This window comes from Rattus norvegicus, chromosome 8 (assembly GCF_021556685.1).
Source record: "Rattus norvegicus strain SHRSP/BbbUtx chromosome 8, alternate assembly SHRSP_T2T, whole genome shotgun sequence".
Taxonomy (NCBI): Eukaryota; Metazoa; Chordata; class Mammalia; order Rodentia; family Muridae; genus Rattus; species Rattus norvegicus.
The window spans coordinates 26,645,233-26,663,055 of record NC_141541.1 but is presented as its reverse complement, the minus strand read 5'-3'; the positions used below and the strand labels follow the sequence as shown (position 1 = coordinate 26,663,055).

Sequence of the window (17,823 nt, the reverse complement as noted above, 5' to 3'; positions counted from 1 at the left end):
GTGTGTCAGTGGATTTGCTGTCACAGTGACCTTAGTGCCAACTTTATCCCTTCTTCACAGATTACTGAGGCATGAAGGGTCAGACACCTGCCCGAGGCTAAGGGGATCTTTGAAAGATCTCTCTCCACCCACCATGCTCGGCAGGCAAGGCCTCTACCCACTGAGCCACATCTCACATCTCACATCTCCAGCTGCTTGACTTGTTTGTTTACCTCAGGAAAGGCTCGCTGTGATGCCAAGCTGGTCTTGAACTTTTTACCCTCTGGCCTCTAAATGCTTAGACAGCAGGTTTGCAGCTCGGGCCTGGGCTTCGGCCTCTGCATTCCTAGGAAGTTTTCCTTGCAGCCCTCTCAACTGGGAGCACCTGCTGAGCCTGGCAGGGAGGATCATGGGAATTGGGATCACATCCTGGACCAAGCAAGTAAGAGATTATCTGGGGAAACAAACCAGTTCTGACCTGAAACTTAGCCAAATCTCTGAGGGGATCAAAGAAAACAATCAGCCCAGCAGAGGAATTTTCCTTGCTGGTGACCTGTGCGCTGCACTGTAGCTCTCCTTTGAAGAGAAGTGGGAAGGTCAATGGGAGAGTTTCTCAGGATGGTTAGGAACGAGCCAGGTGCTGCTGCGGCCTGGAATTCTCCCCCTTCTTTCCCTGGAGGCAGCCTCCGGAAAGTTGCTCCTGTAAAAGGGAGTCCCTGGCTGGGATGGTTATAAATGCCTGCCACCCAGTGCCACCCAGTGATACCCAATGCCACCCAATGATACCCAATGCCACCCAGTGTCACCCAGTGCCACCCCGTGATACCCAGTGCCACCCAGTGATACCCAATACCGTTCAGTGATACCCAGTGCCACCCAGTGCCATCCAGTGCCACCCAGTGCCATCCAGTGATACCCAGTGCCATCCAGTGCCACCCAGTGCCACCCAGTGATACCCAGTGCCACCCAGTGCCACCCAGTGCCATCCAGTGATACCCAGTGCCACCCAGTGCCATCCAGTGATACCCAGTAGGGCCACCCAGTGCCATCCAGTGCCACCCAGTGATACCCAATGCCACCCACTGTCACCCAGTGCCACCCAGTGCCATCCAGATCAGCAAGAATCTGAAGCGTGAAAAACCCTGTCTCAAAAACAAGCAAACAGGTATTTCAAAACTAGACTCACATCTGGACACCGCACACTGGAGTCAGGATGACAGGAAAGAGATCTCATGGGGCTCTGTATGCCTACAGGGTGTGAGATAAGAAACCATTAGACTGGGGTTGGGGATTTAGCTCAGTGGTAGAGCGCTTGCCTAGGAAGCGCAAGGCCCTGGGTTCGGTCCCCAGCTCCGGAAAAAAAAAAAAAAAAAAAAAAAGAAAAGAAACCATTAGACTACAGGCCACCTGGGCTGGTGAGTGGTAGAGCCCCTGCCTCCAGCCCCGGAGAGGAGCTGAGGGTGTGGCCTGACTGGAGAAGGCTGACCTGGCATTTGGGATACCTGAGTTCCGCTCCCAGCAATCAGCAACTGTATCCACAGATAAGGTGCCAGGGAGATGACTCAGTTCGCTTGACCTCAAACAGGAGAACCTGATCTTCATCTCCAGAGAACCACATTAAGGAAAAAACAGCCAGGTGAAGCAGCATGCAACTGTAACGTAAACACAGAGAAGCAAAGCAGGAGGACACACACACAGTCACACACTCACACTCATACACACACTCATACACACTCACATACACTTACACCCACACACAGACACTCACACACTCTTACACATACACTCACACTCATACACACACTCATACACACTCACATACACTTACACCCACACACAGACACTCACACTCACACTCACACACTCACATACACTCTTATACATACACAGTCACACTCACACTCACGCACACATACACTTACACACACACACTCACGTACACTCTTACACTCACATATGTTTACACTGACACTCACGTTTACACTCACACTCACACACTCACATACACTCTTATACATACACAGTCACACTCACACTCATACACACATACACTTACATACACACTCACACTCACATAGACTCTTACACTCACATACATGTTTACACTGACACTCACATTTACACTCACACTCACATACACTTACATATACTCTTATACACACTCACACCCACATACATCTTCCTCACACAGGCACACACTCACACACTCATATACTTATCATATACTGATAAGTATATTATCAGTCAGGCACAGTGGTGTACACCTTTAATCCCAGCACATGGGAGGCAGAGACAAGTGGATTTCTGTGAGTCTGAGCCCAGTCTGGTCTACATAGTGAGTTCTAGGACAGGCACAATACCCAGAGAGATCTTGATTCAAAAGAAGAAAAAGAAAGAAAGAAAATCTAATCTAATATATACATGTACACACACACACACACACACACACATCCTTAAATATCCACATTCATTCCAGTCATCCAAAGACACCAAAAATCTAGGATGACCAAATCTCTTATACAAACAGTGGAGGCCAGGAGCGCTGGTGCCCCTGCCATCCCAGCCAGTCTGGCTGCATTGGATGATTCTTCTAGACACTCCTTCCCCCTCTTCCTCTCTCTCCCTGCCCAGGGTGGCTTCCCTGGCCTCCTTCCTTGAGGCCAGTCTTGCCCACCTGAAAACAGCTTCCCAATAAACATGCATTTAGTATCATCTAAGAGAAAAAAGAAAAAGAAGAGAAGAGAAAGAAAGATCCTTCTAAACCACAACAACAACAACAACACAACCAAGGGCTGGGCATCTGGATCGATGTGGTCCATGGGCTGAGAGTGTACCAGGCATGCAGGAAAGCCTGAGTTCAGAGCCTCAGCGCCATCTCAAAAGTCAGGTGCAGGGCACAGGCCTGTAATCTCAGGGCTGGGGAGACAGAGGCAGGGGATTCCTGGAGCTGGAGGGCAGCCAGTCTGGCTGGTTTGTCAAACTTCAGGTTCAGAGAGAGAAAGGGGCCATGTGAGAGGGAGGGTCTTGGGGCATGGCTTGGTGGAAGAGCATTGGTTAGCACACGGTCCCATGGTGTCCCGTCCCAGAACTCAAGAGGTGGCAGCAGGAGGATCAAGAGTCCCAGGTTCCTCTGCTATGGAGCAAGTTCGAGGTCAGACTAGGCTAGAAACTCAGTCTCAAAAATAAATAAATCTCTAAACAATTGAAAAATAATAAAGTGGGAGGGGGTTAAGGAAGATACTATCTCTGATTTCCACCAGAAATAAACAAAGATTCGCACATTTGTACACGAATTAAGTAAGAATCTAAGGCACCAGGGGCTGAGTGTGGCACTGTGGTATAGCGTTTCTCTTTGAAATATATGCAGTCCCGAGCTGCACGCTCAGCACTGAAGAAGCTTTCTAACAGGGGCTGGCAAGATGGCTCAGTGGGTAAGGAAGTTTGCTGCCAAGACTGACCACCACATGGGGACACAGTCACACACACAGGACATAAATGATTTTAAAACTTTTTAAAATATACTTTTTGGGTTTTTTTTTTTTTCTTTTCTTTTCTTTTTTTCGGAGCTGGGGACCGAACCCAGGGCCTTGTGCTTGCTAGGCAAGCGCTCTACCACTGAGCTAAATCCCCAACCCCTGTTTTTTTTTTTTTAAGACAGGGTTTATTCATATAGTCCTGGCTGTCCTGGAACTCAATCTGTAGAACAGGCTGACCTAGAACTCACAGATCACCTGCCTCTGCCTCCAGAGTGCTGGGTTTAAAGGAGTGTGTCACCATACCAGGTTAAAAAGTACATTTAAGGGCTGGAGAGATGGCTCAGCAGTTAAAGAGCACTGACTGCTCTTCCAGAGGTCCTGAGTTCAATTCCCAGCAACCACATGGGGGCTCACAACCATCTGTAATGGGGTCTGATGCCCTCTTCTGGTGTGTCTGAAGACAGCGACAGTGTACTTATATATAATAAATAAATCTTTTTTAAAAAAGTACATTTGAGCTGGAGAGATGGCTCAGTGGTTAAGAGCACTGGTTGCTCTTCCAGAGGTCCTGAGTTCAATTCCCAGCAACCACATGGTGGCTCACAACCATCTGTAACGAGATCCGATGCACTCCTCTGGTGTGTCTGAAGACAGTGACAGTGTACTCGTCATATATAAAATGAATAAAGAAAATCTAAAAAAAAAATAATAAAACTGGCATAGTAATACTATAGGTCTCACACATACTTTCTTTCTTTCTTTCTTTTTTTTTTTTTTTTTTTTGGTTCTTTTTTTCGGAGCTGGGGACCAAACCCAGGGCCTTGCACTTCCTAGGCAAGTGCTCTACTATTGAGCTAAATTCCCAACCCCTCACACATACTTTCTAAGAATTCAGGAAACCTGGGTGGTCTACAGTCCAGCATGACCATGTGGGAACAGTTTTATATTACAGGCAATATGGAGGAGAAGCACCTCTGAGTGTTTCGTGCAGGTACAACACCATTTCAATTTTTAATTTTAGCATTTTATTTCTTTATTGTAGAGGCTGCTCCTCTCTTTTCTGGGACCATGAGGGTCTCAGGAATTGAACTCAGGAAGTCAGGTCTGGTGACTTTTGTTTTTTTGTTTTTTTGTTTTTGTTTGTTTTGTTTTTGAGACATATATGACCCAGGCTGGTCTGGAATTCACTATGCAGCCCAGGCTGTCCTTGAGTTCTTGATCCGCCTACCTCAGCCTTCTGGGACTGACTAGTGCTGAGGTTTCTTCTCAGGCCAGCCACTAAGCTCTTCAGTAGAAGGGGGACGGCTTCACGCCTCCCTCCTCGGTTTCCCCTCCTGCAGAATGGACTCTCTCTCGGTGGCACCTTCCTCAGAGTTGAGGTTCTGTGGATCCTAAGGCATTCTGTGAAGTTCTTATGACCTAGGAACCACTCAGCACCTAGGAATCACGTCACTGACAGCTACCCTGGACAAGCCTTTCTCCCCACACTTCCCAGGAGCATTTTTGCCCCAAGCACCCCAACAACTGGTCAGGAAGCCTCCCCACTCAACTGGGACGATCACCGAGCCTCATAACAATTTTAATGTCAATTTTAATAAGTTATTTATTTGTTTTATTTGTGTGTGGACAGGCACACCTGCTGTGGTGTGTGTGTGTGTGTGTGTGTGTGTGTGTGTGTGTGTGTGTGTGTGTGTAGCCAGGGGCAGATGACAACTTGCAAGAGTCAGGCCTCTCCTCCCACCATTTGAAACCCAGAGATCAAACTCAGGTCACCAGGCTTGGCAGCAAGTGCCTTTTACCCAGTGGACCATTTTGTTGGCCCCGAATGCAGCCTTTTGTATCCAGCCTCCTGAAGTGACTGTAATGTCTTTAAGATTGACTAGCTGTCGACTGTAGCAATAAGTAGTTCTTTTTGTCTTCCTGAAGAATATTCCATGGTACGGACAGACCCTGGCTCAACATTCACTCCTGGACACACAATTGGCCGTTTCAAGTCCTTGGCAACGATGAATAAAGCTGCTATCTTCACTGTGGTTACATTCGTGCACAGTGGGTTTTCTGGCAGGGTGCAGGGCAGTGGTTAGCTGGAGGATAGTTTTATTAGAGTTCAAGAGAAAAGCAATTAGATGAACACACTGAGATCCAGCAGCCACTGGGAAAGGAGGAGAGCAAGAAGAAGGGGGAAGGGGTTGGGGATTTAGCTCAGTGGTAGAGCACTTGCCTAGCAAGCGCAAGGCCCTGGGTTCGGTCCCCAGCTCTGGAAAAAAAGAAAAGAAGAAGGGGGAAAGTCGTACCATGTGACTTAGGGCCCAAGAAAGCAGGCAGGGTGGGCCAGCATGAGGGCTTAGAGGATGAAGGTGCTTACCACCAAGCCTGGAGACCTGAGTTCAATACCCAGGACCCACACCATGGAAGGAGAGAATCCACTCCCACAAGCTGTTCTCTGACCTCCACACATGCCATGGCACATGTGTACATGTATGCCCCTCACACGCATACAAATAATTGAACACATTTGAAAAGAAAGCAATCAGGTTTGACAATGGTGGTCTGCAAGCATTTGCATGGTGCATGGAGGGGCAAAGGGGTCTTCAGAGAAAATAGTGAGAAAGTCCAGAGGGTCAAAAGGAACTTGCTTAGGATTTTGTTCACTGTGAAAAAATTTATATAAAAAGGGTGTGTCCTAATTTGCTTTCTTTCTTTTTTAAGATTTATTTATTTTATGTATATGAGCACACTGTAGCTGTCTTCAGACACACCAGAAGAGGGCATCAGATCTCATTACAGATGGTTGTGAGCCACCATGTGGTTGTTGGGAATTGAACTCAGGACCTCTGGAAGAACAGTCAGTGCCCTTAACCTCTGAGCCATCTCTCCACCCCCTCCTAATTTGCTTTCTATTGCACTGGTAAAGACCATGGCCAAAAGAAATTTGGGGTGGATGGGTGGAAGAAGAGTTTATTTCATATTATAACTCTCAGGGCACAGTCCTTCATGGAGAAAGTCAGGGTAGGAATTGACAGCAGGAGCCTAGAACTAGAAAGTGAAGCAGAGGCCTCTGGGAAATGCTCCTTCCTGGCTGTGTTTGTTTGAATTAAAAGGGCTCGGTTGTGGTTTGAATAAAAAATGGCCCCCATAGGCCTGTAGGGAGCAGCACTATTAGGAGATGTGGCTTTGTTGGAGGAAGTGAGTCACCGGGGATGGGCTTTGAGGTTTCAAAAGCTCAAACCAGGCCTAGTGTTTCATCGTCTCTTCCCCACTGCCTGTGGATCCAGATGAAGAACTTTCAGCCACTTCTGCAACCCCATGTCTACCTGTGAGCCACCATGCTTCCCGCCATGATGATAACGGACTGAACATCTGAACCTGTAAGCCAGCCCCAACTAAATGTTCTCCTTTATAAGAGTTGCAGTGGTCATGGTATCTCTTCACAGCAATAAAATCCCAAGACAGGAGTTGGTACCAAGAGTGGGATATTGCTGTAATAGGCCCAACCATGTGGCTTCTTCTTGGCAGAAAGTGGGTTTTGGAATATTGGATTCAACATCCTTTAACTGGGGCTTAATGGGCCATGCTGCTAAGAGTGTGGGAGACAGTGGTGCTGAGGGTGATTTGAACTGTGGGGGCTTGGCTTAAGAGGCTTCAGAAGAGAAGTGGAGTAAGTGGACTAGCGCCCTATTTTGTAATATTTTGGTGAAGAATGTGACTGTTTCTGCCCTTGTCTAAAAAAATATGCCTGAGTGTGGTGGTTTGAACAGGTATGGCTCCCACAGATTCATGTGTTTTAATGCTTGCCCATAGGGAATGGCACTATTAGGAGATGCGGTCTTGTTGGAGGAAGTGTGTTACTGTGGGGACAGGCTTTGAGGTCTCCTATGCCCAAGTTCCTCCTAACGTAGAAGCCAGTCTCCTCCTGACTGCCTTCAGATGAAGATGTAGAACTCTCAGCTCCTCCTGCACCAGGCCTGCCTGGATGCTGCCATGTTCCTGCCTTGATGATAATGGACTAAACCTCTGAACCTGTGAGCCAACCCCATAAATGTTGTCCTGTATAAGCCTGTCATAGCCATAGTGTCTGCTCACAGCAATGAAACCCTAACTAAGGCAGTGAGGCTAGATTCAAGAGTTAGAGGTGAGTGGCTTTGGCAAAAGACAATTCCAAACGTCATCTGAAAGCGTCACTTGTGCTGTGTGGCTATGAATGGCCTCTTATGCAGATTGATGGAAACGAGCAAACTGAGCAAGGAGAAGTAAGAATGTACAGCCTGAGAGAAAAGAGCTCCCAGAAGTGTAAACAGACTATGGAAAATCCTGGCGGGTAACGGGATAAAGGGAGCGGTGACCTCAGAGCAAAGCCCCACCCAGCCAAGCTTCCAACTTGTGAAAATAATTACAGAAAAGTGAAAAGGAATGAAAGGACAGGGCTGGGCGTGGTAGTGCAAACCTTTAATCCCAGCACTCAGGCAGAGGCTGGCCAAGTTCAAGATCAGCTGGGTCAACAGCTGAGTGCCGGGATACCCAAGCTTACGAAGTGAAGGAAAGCATTGGATGGAATCAGAAAGCTGGTGGAGATGTATTTGAACAAGGGGCCATGTTCCAGCCATAAAAGCATAGCAGCTCCAGCCACACGGTGCTGGCCTTAGAGTTTAGAGCACAGAAGAAAGAGGTTATAGAATCTCCCTCTGTGACTAAGGAAAGCCACTGAGGGCAGGTGTGTGGCTGGGTGTCCCTGCTGGGAGGCCAAGAGAGGCCATTTCGTAAAGCTATGAGGCTGAAGCCAGGATTGCGTTGGAGACCCCAAGAGTTTGGAGATGTCAGAACTATGGGATATTTGCTGAGGGAGTAGCCACAGGGAGTGGAACCAGCCCAAGAGACAGAAGTGTGGTGCCGTCAACGGAGTCGAAAGGAGTTGGAGATCTGAAGAGTGCCTTGACATCAGACATGGAGATGCAGAGTTTGGAGTTTGCCCCGATGGTTTTCAGTCTTTCCTTGGTCCAGTGTTTCCTCACTATGCCCCCTTTCCTCTGTTTTGGAAAGGTAGCCCTTGCGCCACTGTATGTTGGATGTATGGGACCTGCCTTTCATTTTGATTTTATAGGGGATGACAGTTAAGAGACTGCATGAATTTCTGAAGAGACTTTGAACTTTGGACTTTTAAACATTGGAGAAGCTGTGGTGGAGGATGAGGAATATTATAATGCAGTCTTGCATTATAATACGACCAGGCTATGGGGGGCTGAGCAGTGGAATAAAGTGGTTTGAATAAAAATGGCCTCCATAGGGAGTGGCACTATGAGTCGGTGTGACCTTGTTGGGGAAGGTGTGTCACTGGGTGGTGGGCTTTGAGGTCTTATAAAGCTCAAGTCAGGCCTAGTGGCTGACTGCCTCTTCCTGCTGCCTGTGAATTCAGATACAGAAACTCTCAGCTACCTTTCCAGCCCCAAGTCTACCAGCTTCCCACCCGCCGTGCCTCCTGCCATGACAATGGACTGAACCTCTGAACTGTAAGCCAGTCCCAATTAAATGTCTTCCTATATAAGAGTTGCCTTGGTCGGGGTGTCTCTTCAACACAATAGAACAGCGGCTTAGATATTGGCCTGTTCCTCATGGCTTGCTTAGCATGCCTTCTTATATGTCTCAGGACCACCAGGGTGTCACCATCCACAGTGGGCTGACCCTCTCACATCAATAATCAAGCAAAAAACAAACAAAAACAAATGCCACACAGACTTGTCTACAGGCCAGTCTAACGGAGGCATTTTTCCACTTGAGGTCCCTGCTTCCTAGATGACCCTGGCTTTTGCATGGCTGACAAAGAACTACCTAACACAAAGGGGTAGGAGGAAGGAAAGTCACACTTTAAAAAGCTTCTCATCATCAGGGCTGGAGCGCTGGCTCAGCAGTTAAGAGCACTGGATGCTCCTCCAGGGGACCCAGGTTGGTACTCAGCAACCACATGGCTGCTCACAACCGTCTGCAGCTCCGGTTGTAGGGGATCCAATGCACGCGGTGCACATGCATACATGCATGCATGCAGAACACACATGAAATAAAATAGGATAAAATAACCACGATCTGCCTGTGATGTGTGTGTGCTGTTGATATGTGTGATGTGCGACATTGATGTGTGTGGCGAGTGTTTGTGTGGGCACTTGATGTGGCTCATGTGTGGAGGCTGAAACAGCTACTCAGGGGTGGTTGTTGACTGTCCCCTTATACCTTTATATTTGTTCCAGAAGCAAACTCAGGTCACCTTTTTTTTTTTTTTTTTTTTTTTTTTTTTGACACAGAGTTTCTCTGTGGTCCTGGCTGTCCTGGAACTCTGTAAACCAGGATGGCCTTGAACTCAGAGATCTGCCTGCCCCTGCAACCCAAGTGCTGGGACTCGAGGAGTGTGCCACCACTGCCTGGCTGGCTTACCAGTCTTAGATACAATTGGCTTTACCTGTGACGTCATCTCATGGACTCTTGTTTGATTTTTTTGAGACAGGGCTTCAAAAAATGCGAACTCTGGTCCTCTACCTAACACCAGCATACCAGGAAAACACATATATGTGACTGTGTGTTATAAATATGTGTAAGTGGGGTTGGGGATTTAGCTCAGTGGTAGAGCGCTTGCCTAGGAAGCTCAAGGCCCTGGGTTTGGTCCCCAGCTCCGAAAAAAAGAACCAAAATAAATAAATAAATAAATAAATAAATATGTGTAAGTATGTATTCGCATATGCATACACCATATATGCATAAATATATAATACATTATATACTATATACAATACATAAATATGTAACATAAAATACATGTGATATATATATATAAAAACACTTGGGCCTGTGGCTCAGTACCAGAGTATTCGTTTAGAACATCCTCGGTAATGAAAAAATTGGCAAGCATCGAATCCCAGGGCACCGCAGCACCAGAGACAGCCAAGCATCCGGTGACTAGGTCATCTGTCCAAAGAAAACAGGAAGCCTGGGACCTGCCCCTGTGGCCTCTCTTTGTGACTTCAAGTCCCGAAGGCAGCCTGGATACCCTGCCTGGCTTTGGCTTCCTTTCCTAACTCCGGAAGGAGCAAAGAAAACAATCTTGTGAGGCCCTGGTGGCTTTTGTCAGGGTGGCATACCTTTCTGGCCCTGCTGTGGCTTTGTGGGCTGAGGCCCGGCTCCCTCCTGCACCAGCTTCCCAAAGAGGATACTGAGGCCCTATGGGACCCAAGCCACCTTCGGCCAACTCGGGAATAGAATCCCAAATCTCTGCACTTGAGATTGTTGTCACGATAGAAGATGTACAATCATTAATTCATTAACTCATGCGTTCACCCATTCACTAACTCATCCATTCACTCAGTCACGAGTTCATTCACTTGCTTGCTCATCCATTCATTAATTTATCATTCTCTCTCTTTTTTTGTTGTTTTTTTTTTTGTTTTTGTTTGTTTGTTTTTTGAGACAGGGTTTTTGCTGGGATTAAAGGCATGTGCCACCACGACCTGGCCATTTAATTTTTCAAAAAACTATTTATTTTTCTCCTTCTGAGGCTGGACATGGACTGAACTTGGGTTGTCCATCTTGCCAAGTGAGGGTTCTCACCCTCTGAGCCATCCTTCCTTTTTGAGACAGGGTCTCTTACTCTACCTGGCACTCACGGATTCAGCCAGGCTGAATGGCAGGTGAGCCCCAGGATCTTCCTGTGTCTGCCTCCCCAGTTCTGTCACTAGAGAGGCTTTTTTCTCAAGTGCTGAGACCTGAGCTCAGGTCCTCAGCGTTGAGCGGAACCTCCCCAGCCTCCTGCTGTTGTTTTGAGTCTCATGTAGCCCGGGCTGGTCTAGAACTCCCTCCTTAGTTGAAGCTGCCCTGAACTCCTGATCCCCATCTCTCTGCTTCTCGGTTCCGGTGTTGCAGACATGCGCCTGGTTTTCACATGAGTGTGTAGGACCTGAACTTGGTTCTTCAGGCTTGCACAGCAGGCACTTTACACACTGAACCATCTCCCTAGGCTCACTGGGACATAGTTTAATGCCACAACGATTCACACCACAAGCTCACAGGACAAATGAAGCAGGTCAGGAGCACATGAGAGCAGAGCCCAGAATTAGACATTTAGCAGCAGCTGTGCACCAGGTTCTAGGCACCCCAGAGACGTGGAGAATCCAGTCGCTAATGTCACAGTGGATGGAACAGTGTTCCAGGAATAGGAAGCAGTATTGTACAGCAGCACAGATGGAGAGGAAACTTAAGCCTCATGTAGCCCAGGCTGGCTTCAGACTCCCTCAATAGATAGCCAAGGCTGGCCTTAAATTCCAGATCCTCCTGCTTCCCCCTACCAAGTGCTGGGGTTAGATGTGTCCTGCCACACCCAGCAGAAGGTCTCCAACCCCTCATTTCTCACACAGACAGTGAACCCACCCACTTTTTACTGCCCCTCTCAACCCCACCTACATCCATCCCTGATCATGTCTCCTAGAAGGAAATAAGGTAGTCTCCTGCCCAGGTGTACCACCTACACCTCATCAAGTGGAGACCAAAGTCTCTCGAATGTGAGCAGCTACAGGAGCACCCCTGCCCCACCCAGCTGAGTCAGACCTGGCAGTGCCCTGCAGAGGTGTGGCCTTGACAATCGGGTCTGGCCGGGACCTGGGTGGTGCTGGGCACTATCTTTACCTGAAGGGATCTTTGAAACCACCCTTTCTGAAACCAAAGCCACTCTGAAAGTTCCCTGGCTCTGGTTAGGCCCTTATTAGCTTCTCCAGAGAATCAGGGCTCCAGAGGCCTGCTCCCACTACCCATGTCTGCATTGTGCAGAGACTCACCAGAAGCCCTCATTGAGCAGAAGAGAAAAATCAAGGCTCCAAAAGGTTGAAAAATTATACTATAGGTCACACAGCCAGGTCCAGATTGGGACCCAACTGCTTTCTTTTGGGGGTGGGCATCAAGCTCCTTGTGTCCAAATCTTAAATCTGGTGTGGATACGTTGTGTCCAAATCTTAAATCTGGCATGGATACATTGTGTCCCAATCTTAAATCTGACATGGATACATTAGGCAAATAGAGCAAGTCATGGGTTTCCCCATGTAAAAGAGAGCATGCTAGCACTCTCTAGAGGTAAAGGGTAGGGAATGAGCCCATAGCCTGTAAAAGGCCCTGGAGTAAGCGTGGGCTATACCCTAGTGTTTCCAAGGAATATTTAGGGGTCAGAGGCAGGAGATCAGGGTGGTGACAGCAGATTACACAGGGCCTGGAGGTTATGGGATGGACTTTGACCCAGGCCAGGTGGGCCACAGGGGGCTTTGAACAAGGAAGAATATGGTGAGAGACAGATGTCCCCAAGACCATGCACAATGAGAGCATCAGGGAGGGCCCAGCTCCATGTTCTCTACCTGGCCTGAGAGAAAGAGGCAGGGACCTGAGTGACATTGGATGGGGCCCAGCACAGAGGTGGGTGGAGTTAGATTCTGCATCTCCCAGGCCAAAGCAGCTGGACCAGGTGCATGGGCTCCTGACAGCTGTGTACACAGACCAAGGCAGATGGACATCTAGGGGCTGCCACTACCATCTAGGTTTCTTTTCTGTGGCTTTAAAAGCTGATACACATTTGCTGGGCAACTGGGGCAAGTCACTTTACCCTCTGCCCCAATTTCATCCTCTCTAGATGGGGCTTGTGCTAGCATCCATCCATAAGTGGGAAAAAGAACAGTATGTGAAAAAGCTCTGAGGCAGACATGTCCTGTGTTGCACAGCGGCCTACCCTCTCTAGACTGTGTGGACTGTGACCACTCAGAAGGCTGAAGCTTCTCAGGAGGTGTGGCTGCAGTAGACAGTTGGCATATCCAACGACATGCCAGGACTGAAAAATTCTAGGAAACTGTTGTTCTGAGAGGGTCATAGGGAAGATATTTAGGGCCACAAATTAATGAAGACCTCTCTAAAACTTCAGGTAGTCAGAAGTTTCCGGTCTGGCTCCCTCAGGTATCGATACCAGTTTTCTGAGTCATACTTCCTAGAGTGACACTCCTGAGCTTAGCTGGATTCACCCACCTCTCTAACCAACTCAGAGACTGGCATGGAGTCTTTCGAGCCCCTTCTGAGGCCTACTAAGCAAAAGCCTCCACACCTCTAGGCTCCAGTTTACCCATTTGTCAATAGTGGAAAACAACAGTTCTTCCCACCTATGTCCATTGCATGGCTATAAACAAAACCTTAGAAATTATTGTGTGCTGTTGATGTTGTTTTCTAGGTAGCGTGCCTCCGGGGAAAGCAGGGACCTAATATGTTTTGATGGTCAGTATTTTTCTCCCCAGCCCAACAGAAGACTCAGTTTCCCAATCTTGATCCCAGTGGAAGGGGAGCAGTCCCTTCCATACTCCACTCTTGCTCCATACCTACCCATGTCCTGCTCTGCCTGGTCCCCAACTCCCAATTCCCAACCCATCGCAGAGATGAGCCACTCACAAAGTCTCGCCCATCAAGGACCGCCCCTCACAAGCCACGCCCACAAAAGGTCCTCAGCTCTCCAGCCTTGTCCCGGTCCTCATCCCGGAGCAGACGTCCCGGATCACAGCCTGGCTCCATCCTCCTGTCAGCGCTGTCTCCTCCCCATCCCATGTGTTTCTGTCCTTCTCTCAGTGCTGGCCCGGCGCCATCCCAGAAAAGGCTCCGCCCTATCCTAGGGAAAGCCCCGCCCCTTCTAGGGAAGGCTCCTCCCTATCCTAGAGTTGGCCCAGTCTCGCCACCACGCCCCAGAAGACCTGGGGTCATCCCCTTGGCTCCCCGGCTGAGGCGGGCCGAAGCGCAGGCCCCGCCCCATCAACACAGGCTCCGCCTCCTCCGCGCGCCGGCTCCGCCCAGTCCGGCTTCCCAGACTCGGGAGGCTGCGGCGGGACGCGGGGCGTCATGGCGGCCTCGGAGCGCCGCGCCTTCGCTCACAAGATCAACAGGTAGCGAGAGTGGCCGCGGTCACGGCCGTTCTGGGAGGGACGGGCGAATGCTGGGGGCTGGCGGGCAGTGGGGGGCGTGCCGGGCTCCCCGAGGACTTCCCGGAGGAGGAAGCGCATCCCAGGTCGGTGCGGGCCGGGCTCGAGAGTGCTAGGCTGCATTCCAACCCTCCTGCGGTCTTTCCCTCCGCCATCCTGAGGAAATTCGCACCCCTCCCCCGCCCAGGGTCCCGGGACCCAGCTGTCTGGGAAGAAGAGGGAGCTGCTGGAGCTGGGGGACAGCTGGGGACAGCCTCTCAGTCTCCTGCCTCAGCCTCTCCCAGCACCGGCTGGGCGTGGAAGGGGGGCGCTGGGGACAGAACCAGCTGGTGGGCAGACAGGGGAGGGGATAGGCGACAGATGCTGGGGGATCCCTTTCCGTGGCCACTGGATTGTGAGAGAGGCTCAAATCTGGGATAGGCTAGTAATCATCTCTGGTACCCGATCCACTGGAGACCTGTCTGACCACCCTTAGGTGAGAGAAGCCACTCTGTGGGTCCCACCCTGATGGAGACTCGAGAAAGTTGCCCTATTCTTGGATTTTCCTGTGGTGGGACAAGCATAGATGTGTCAGTGGTGTGATGGGGGATCTATAAGACAGGAAGTAGGGGTAGGATCTCAATGGTCCACCTAGTATAGTTTAACACAGACCTAAAGGAGAGAAGCTCTCCTGCCCATCATTCAGGGAAGAAGCAAGTGTGAAGGCCCTGGGGCCACAGAGCGACCAATAGGAGCAGATTTTATAGGGCCTTGGAGACCAGAAGGACGACTTTGGCTGTGACCCCAAGTGAAGTAAGAGCCATAGAGAGTTCTGGGCAGAGGAGGGTTGTGACCTAGGGCAGAGCAGTTGGGCAGTTCTCTGTTTCCCCCTAGTACCTAAGTCCTAAGTTGCCTCCTAAGTCCTTATGCCTTTGGCTCAAGTGAGAAAGATAGGTCTTGTGCAGGGCCATAGCTGTGCAGCCCAGGGTAAGATCCTGGGTCTTAATGCAGTAAGGAAGCCCAAGACTTCCCAAGCAGCCCGTAGACAAGTCAACGCTTTTGCACACAGACCTGAATGTGTAATTCACCTATCCACTGAGTTCGCCCACGAATCCCAGTTGAACCAAACATCAGTGGACTGGATGGAGTCTTGGTTTTACTCTGTTGTGTTTTGTTAGTCTGAGATTGGGTCACGAAGCCCACGCTGACCTCAGATGCGCGATGTAGCCAAGACCGGCTGTGAACTCCTGGTCCTCTGACCCAGTGCTGGGCATACAGGCGTGCCACACTCAGTTTCTATAGTAGCCACATCTGCTGCTTTATTTTGTTTTGAGAACGGTTCTCACCCTCACCCTAGCCTGGAACTGACTGTATGATCCAAAGTGGCTTCAAAATCCCAGCAATCCTACCTTAGCTTTCTGAGTGCTGGGGATGACTACGTTTTAAAATTACATATCTTTTATTTTACTGTGTGTATACATGTGTATACCTGTGTGTGTGTGTGTGTGTGTGTGTGTGTGTGAGAGAGAGAGAGAGAGAGAGAGAGAGAGAGAGAGAGAGAGAGAGACAGGATGCTTGTGGGAGCCTTTTCTTTCTACTTGTGGTTTCCTGGGATTATACTCAGGTCATCAGCAAGTTACTACTGAGCCATCTTGCCAGCCTCCCTTGATCTTCTTTGAGGCAGGGCCACTCATTGGGACCTGAAACTGGAGTGCTAGAACTGTTCAGGGAGACCTTGGGGATCCTACAGTTTGTTATGTGAGTGTTGGAGATCTGGAATATATGCCCGTTGATCCCATTACAGATCCCATTACTTGATCCCATTACAGATGGCTATGAGCCACCATCTGGTTGCTGGGAATTGAACTCAAGAAGACTGGAAGAGCAGTCAGTGCTTTTTTTTTTTTTAATGAATTATTTATTATATGTGAGTACTGTGGCTGACTTCAGACACTCCAGAAGAGGGCATTGATCCCATTACAGATGGTTGTGAGCCACCATGTGGTTGCTGGGATTTGAACTCAGGACCTCTGGAAGAGCAGTCAGTGCTCTTAACCGCTCTCCAGCCCCAGGTTCTGGCTTGACATCCTGCCCATTATAACCATAGGCCGGGTTAACCTTGCCTGGTGGGATGAGCTCCACAGTTGCTACAGTATCTCTTGTTGCACTTGCCACCTGATCTGTGGAAACCCAGTCAATTCAACTCAGTGTGTTGCCTCTGTTAAGAAATACACTTATTATCACATGATGTGTGTGTACACATGCCTGGTGGGATGAGCTCCACAGTTGCTACAGTATCTCTTGTTGCACTTGCCACCTGATCTGTGGAAACCCAGTCAATTCAACTCAGTGTGTTGCCTCTGTTAAGAAATACACTTATTATCACATGATGTGTGTGTACACAGTATCACAGCGCAGGTGAGAGGTCGGAGGTCAACTTGAGGGTGATGCTTTCTTCCCCCTTTGCAGAGGTCAGAGCCAGGTTATCACACTTGGTGGTGAATGCCCTTACCTGCTGAGCCATTTTGCAGACCATCTCTGTTCTTAAAAATGTCTTCTGCCAGCAATGGTGGTGTATGCCTTTAATCCCAACACTGGGGAGGCAGAGGCAGGTGGATCTCTAAATCTGAGGTCAGCCTGGTCTAAAGATCACGTTCCAGGATGGCCAGGACTACACAGAACCCCCTGTGGGGAGGTGTCGTCTATCAGGCCACATCTGGGGGAGAAATATCAGCATAATGGTGCGTGCCTGTTATTCTAGCATGTAAGCCATGTGAAGGAGGAGGGTTGTGAACGCAAGCCCAGCCTGGGTTACATAGTGAAAGTTGGGCCAGCCTAGACTGTACAAGACCCCCTCTCAAAAGATGTTTGGGGGTTAGCAAGATAACAAAGTCAGTAACAGCCTTACAAGCATGAGGCCCAGAGTTTAGTACCTGACACCAGAGTATAAGCCAGCTAGGACTAGCAGTAACCCTGGGGCTCTGGGAGGATGGAGAATGGGGACTTCCGGCAGCAGAGGCTGGAGAATGGTGGCTGCCGGGAGCTTGAGGATGGGGAATGGTAGCTTCTGGGAACTCGATGACCGGCAGCGTGTCCTGGTGGAGAGCCCCAGGCCAGTCTCAGACAGTAAGATGGATGGTTCCCGAGTCGACCTCTGACCTCCATCTGCACATACACATCTTCACACACACACACACACACACACACACACACACACACACACACACACACACACACATTGGATGCACTTCTACCCAGTTACTCCCTAGTAATGGGGCACAAGGCCACTGTAGGAATTCAGAACGCGTACTCAGCATCTCCCGTGACTGGGGTTGCAGATCCGTCAGTTTTCCAAGGCCAATAGCAGTGTCCCACGCTCCCTAGCATTTTCTACAGCCAAAGAGAACAGCTGGGCTGGGGCC

At 49.3% G+C, this 17,823-nt stretch overlaps 1 protein-coding gene across 13 annotated transcripts in view; it reads left to right on the top strand.

The window, feature by feature from the left end:
- Nucleotides 1–14,308: 14,308 nt before the first annotated feature.
- Dock6 (dedicator of cytokinesis 6) overlaps nucleotides 14,309–17,823 on the top strand; it is a 52,120-nt gene continuing 48,605 nt past the window's right edge. For all 13 annotated transcript variants that reach the window (XR_015626854.1, XR_015626853.1, XR_015626858.1 and 10 more), the window contains 1 exon segment: nucleotides 14,309–14,386. Coding sequence is in view for 3 of the 13 variants with exons in the window: in XM_087563078.1 (XP_087419204.1) it covers nucleotides 14,343–14,386 (44 nt within the window). In the remaining 10 variants the exon portion in view is untranslated.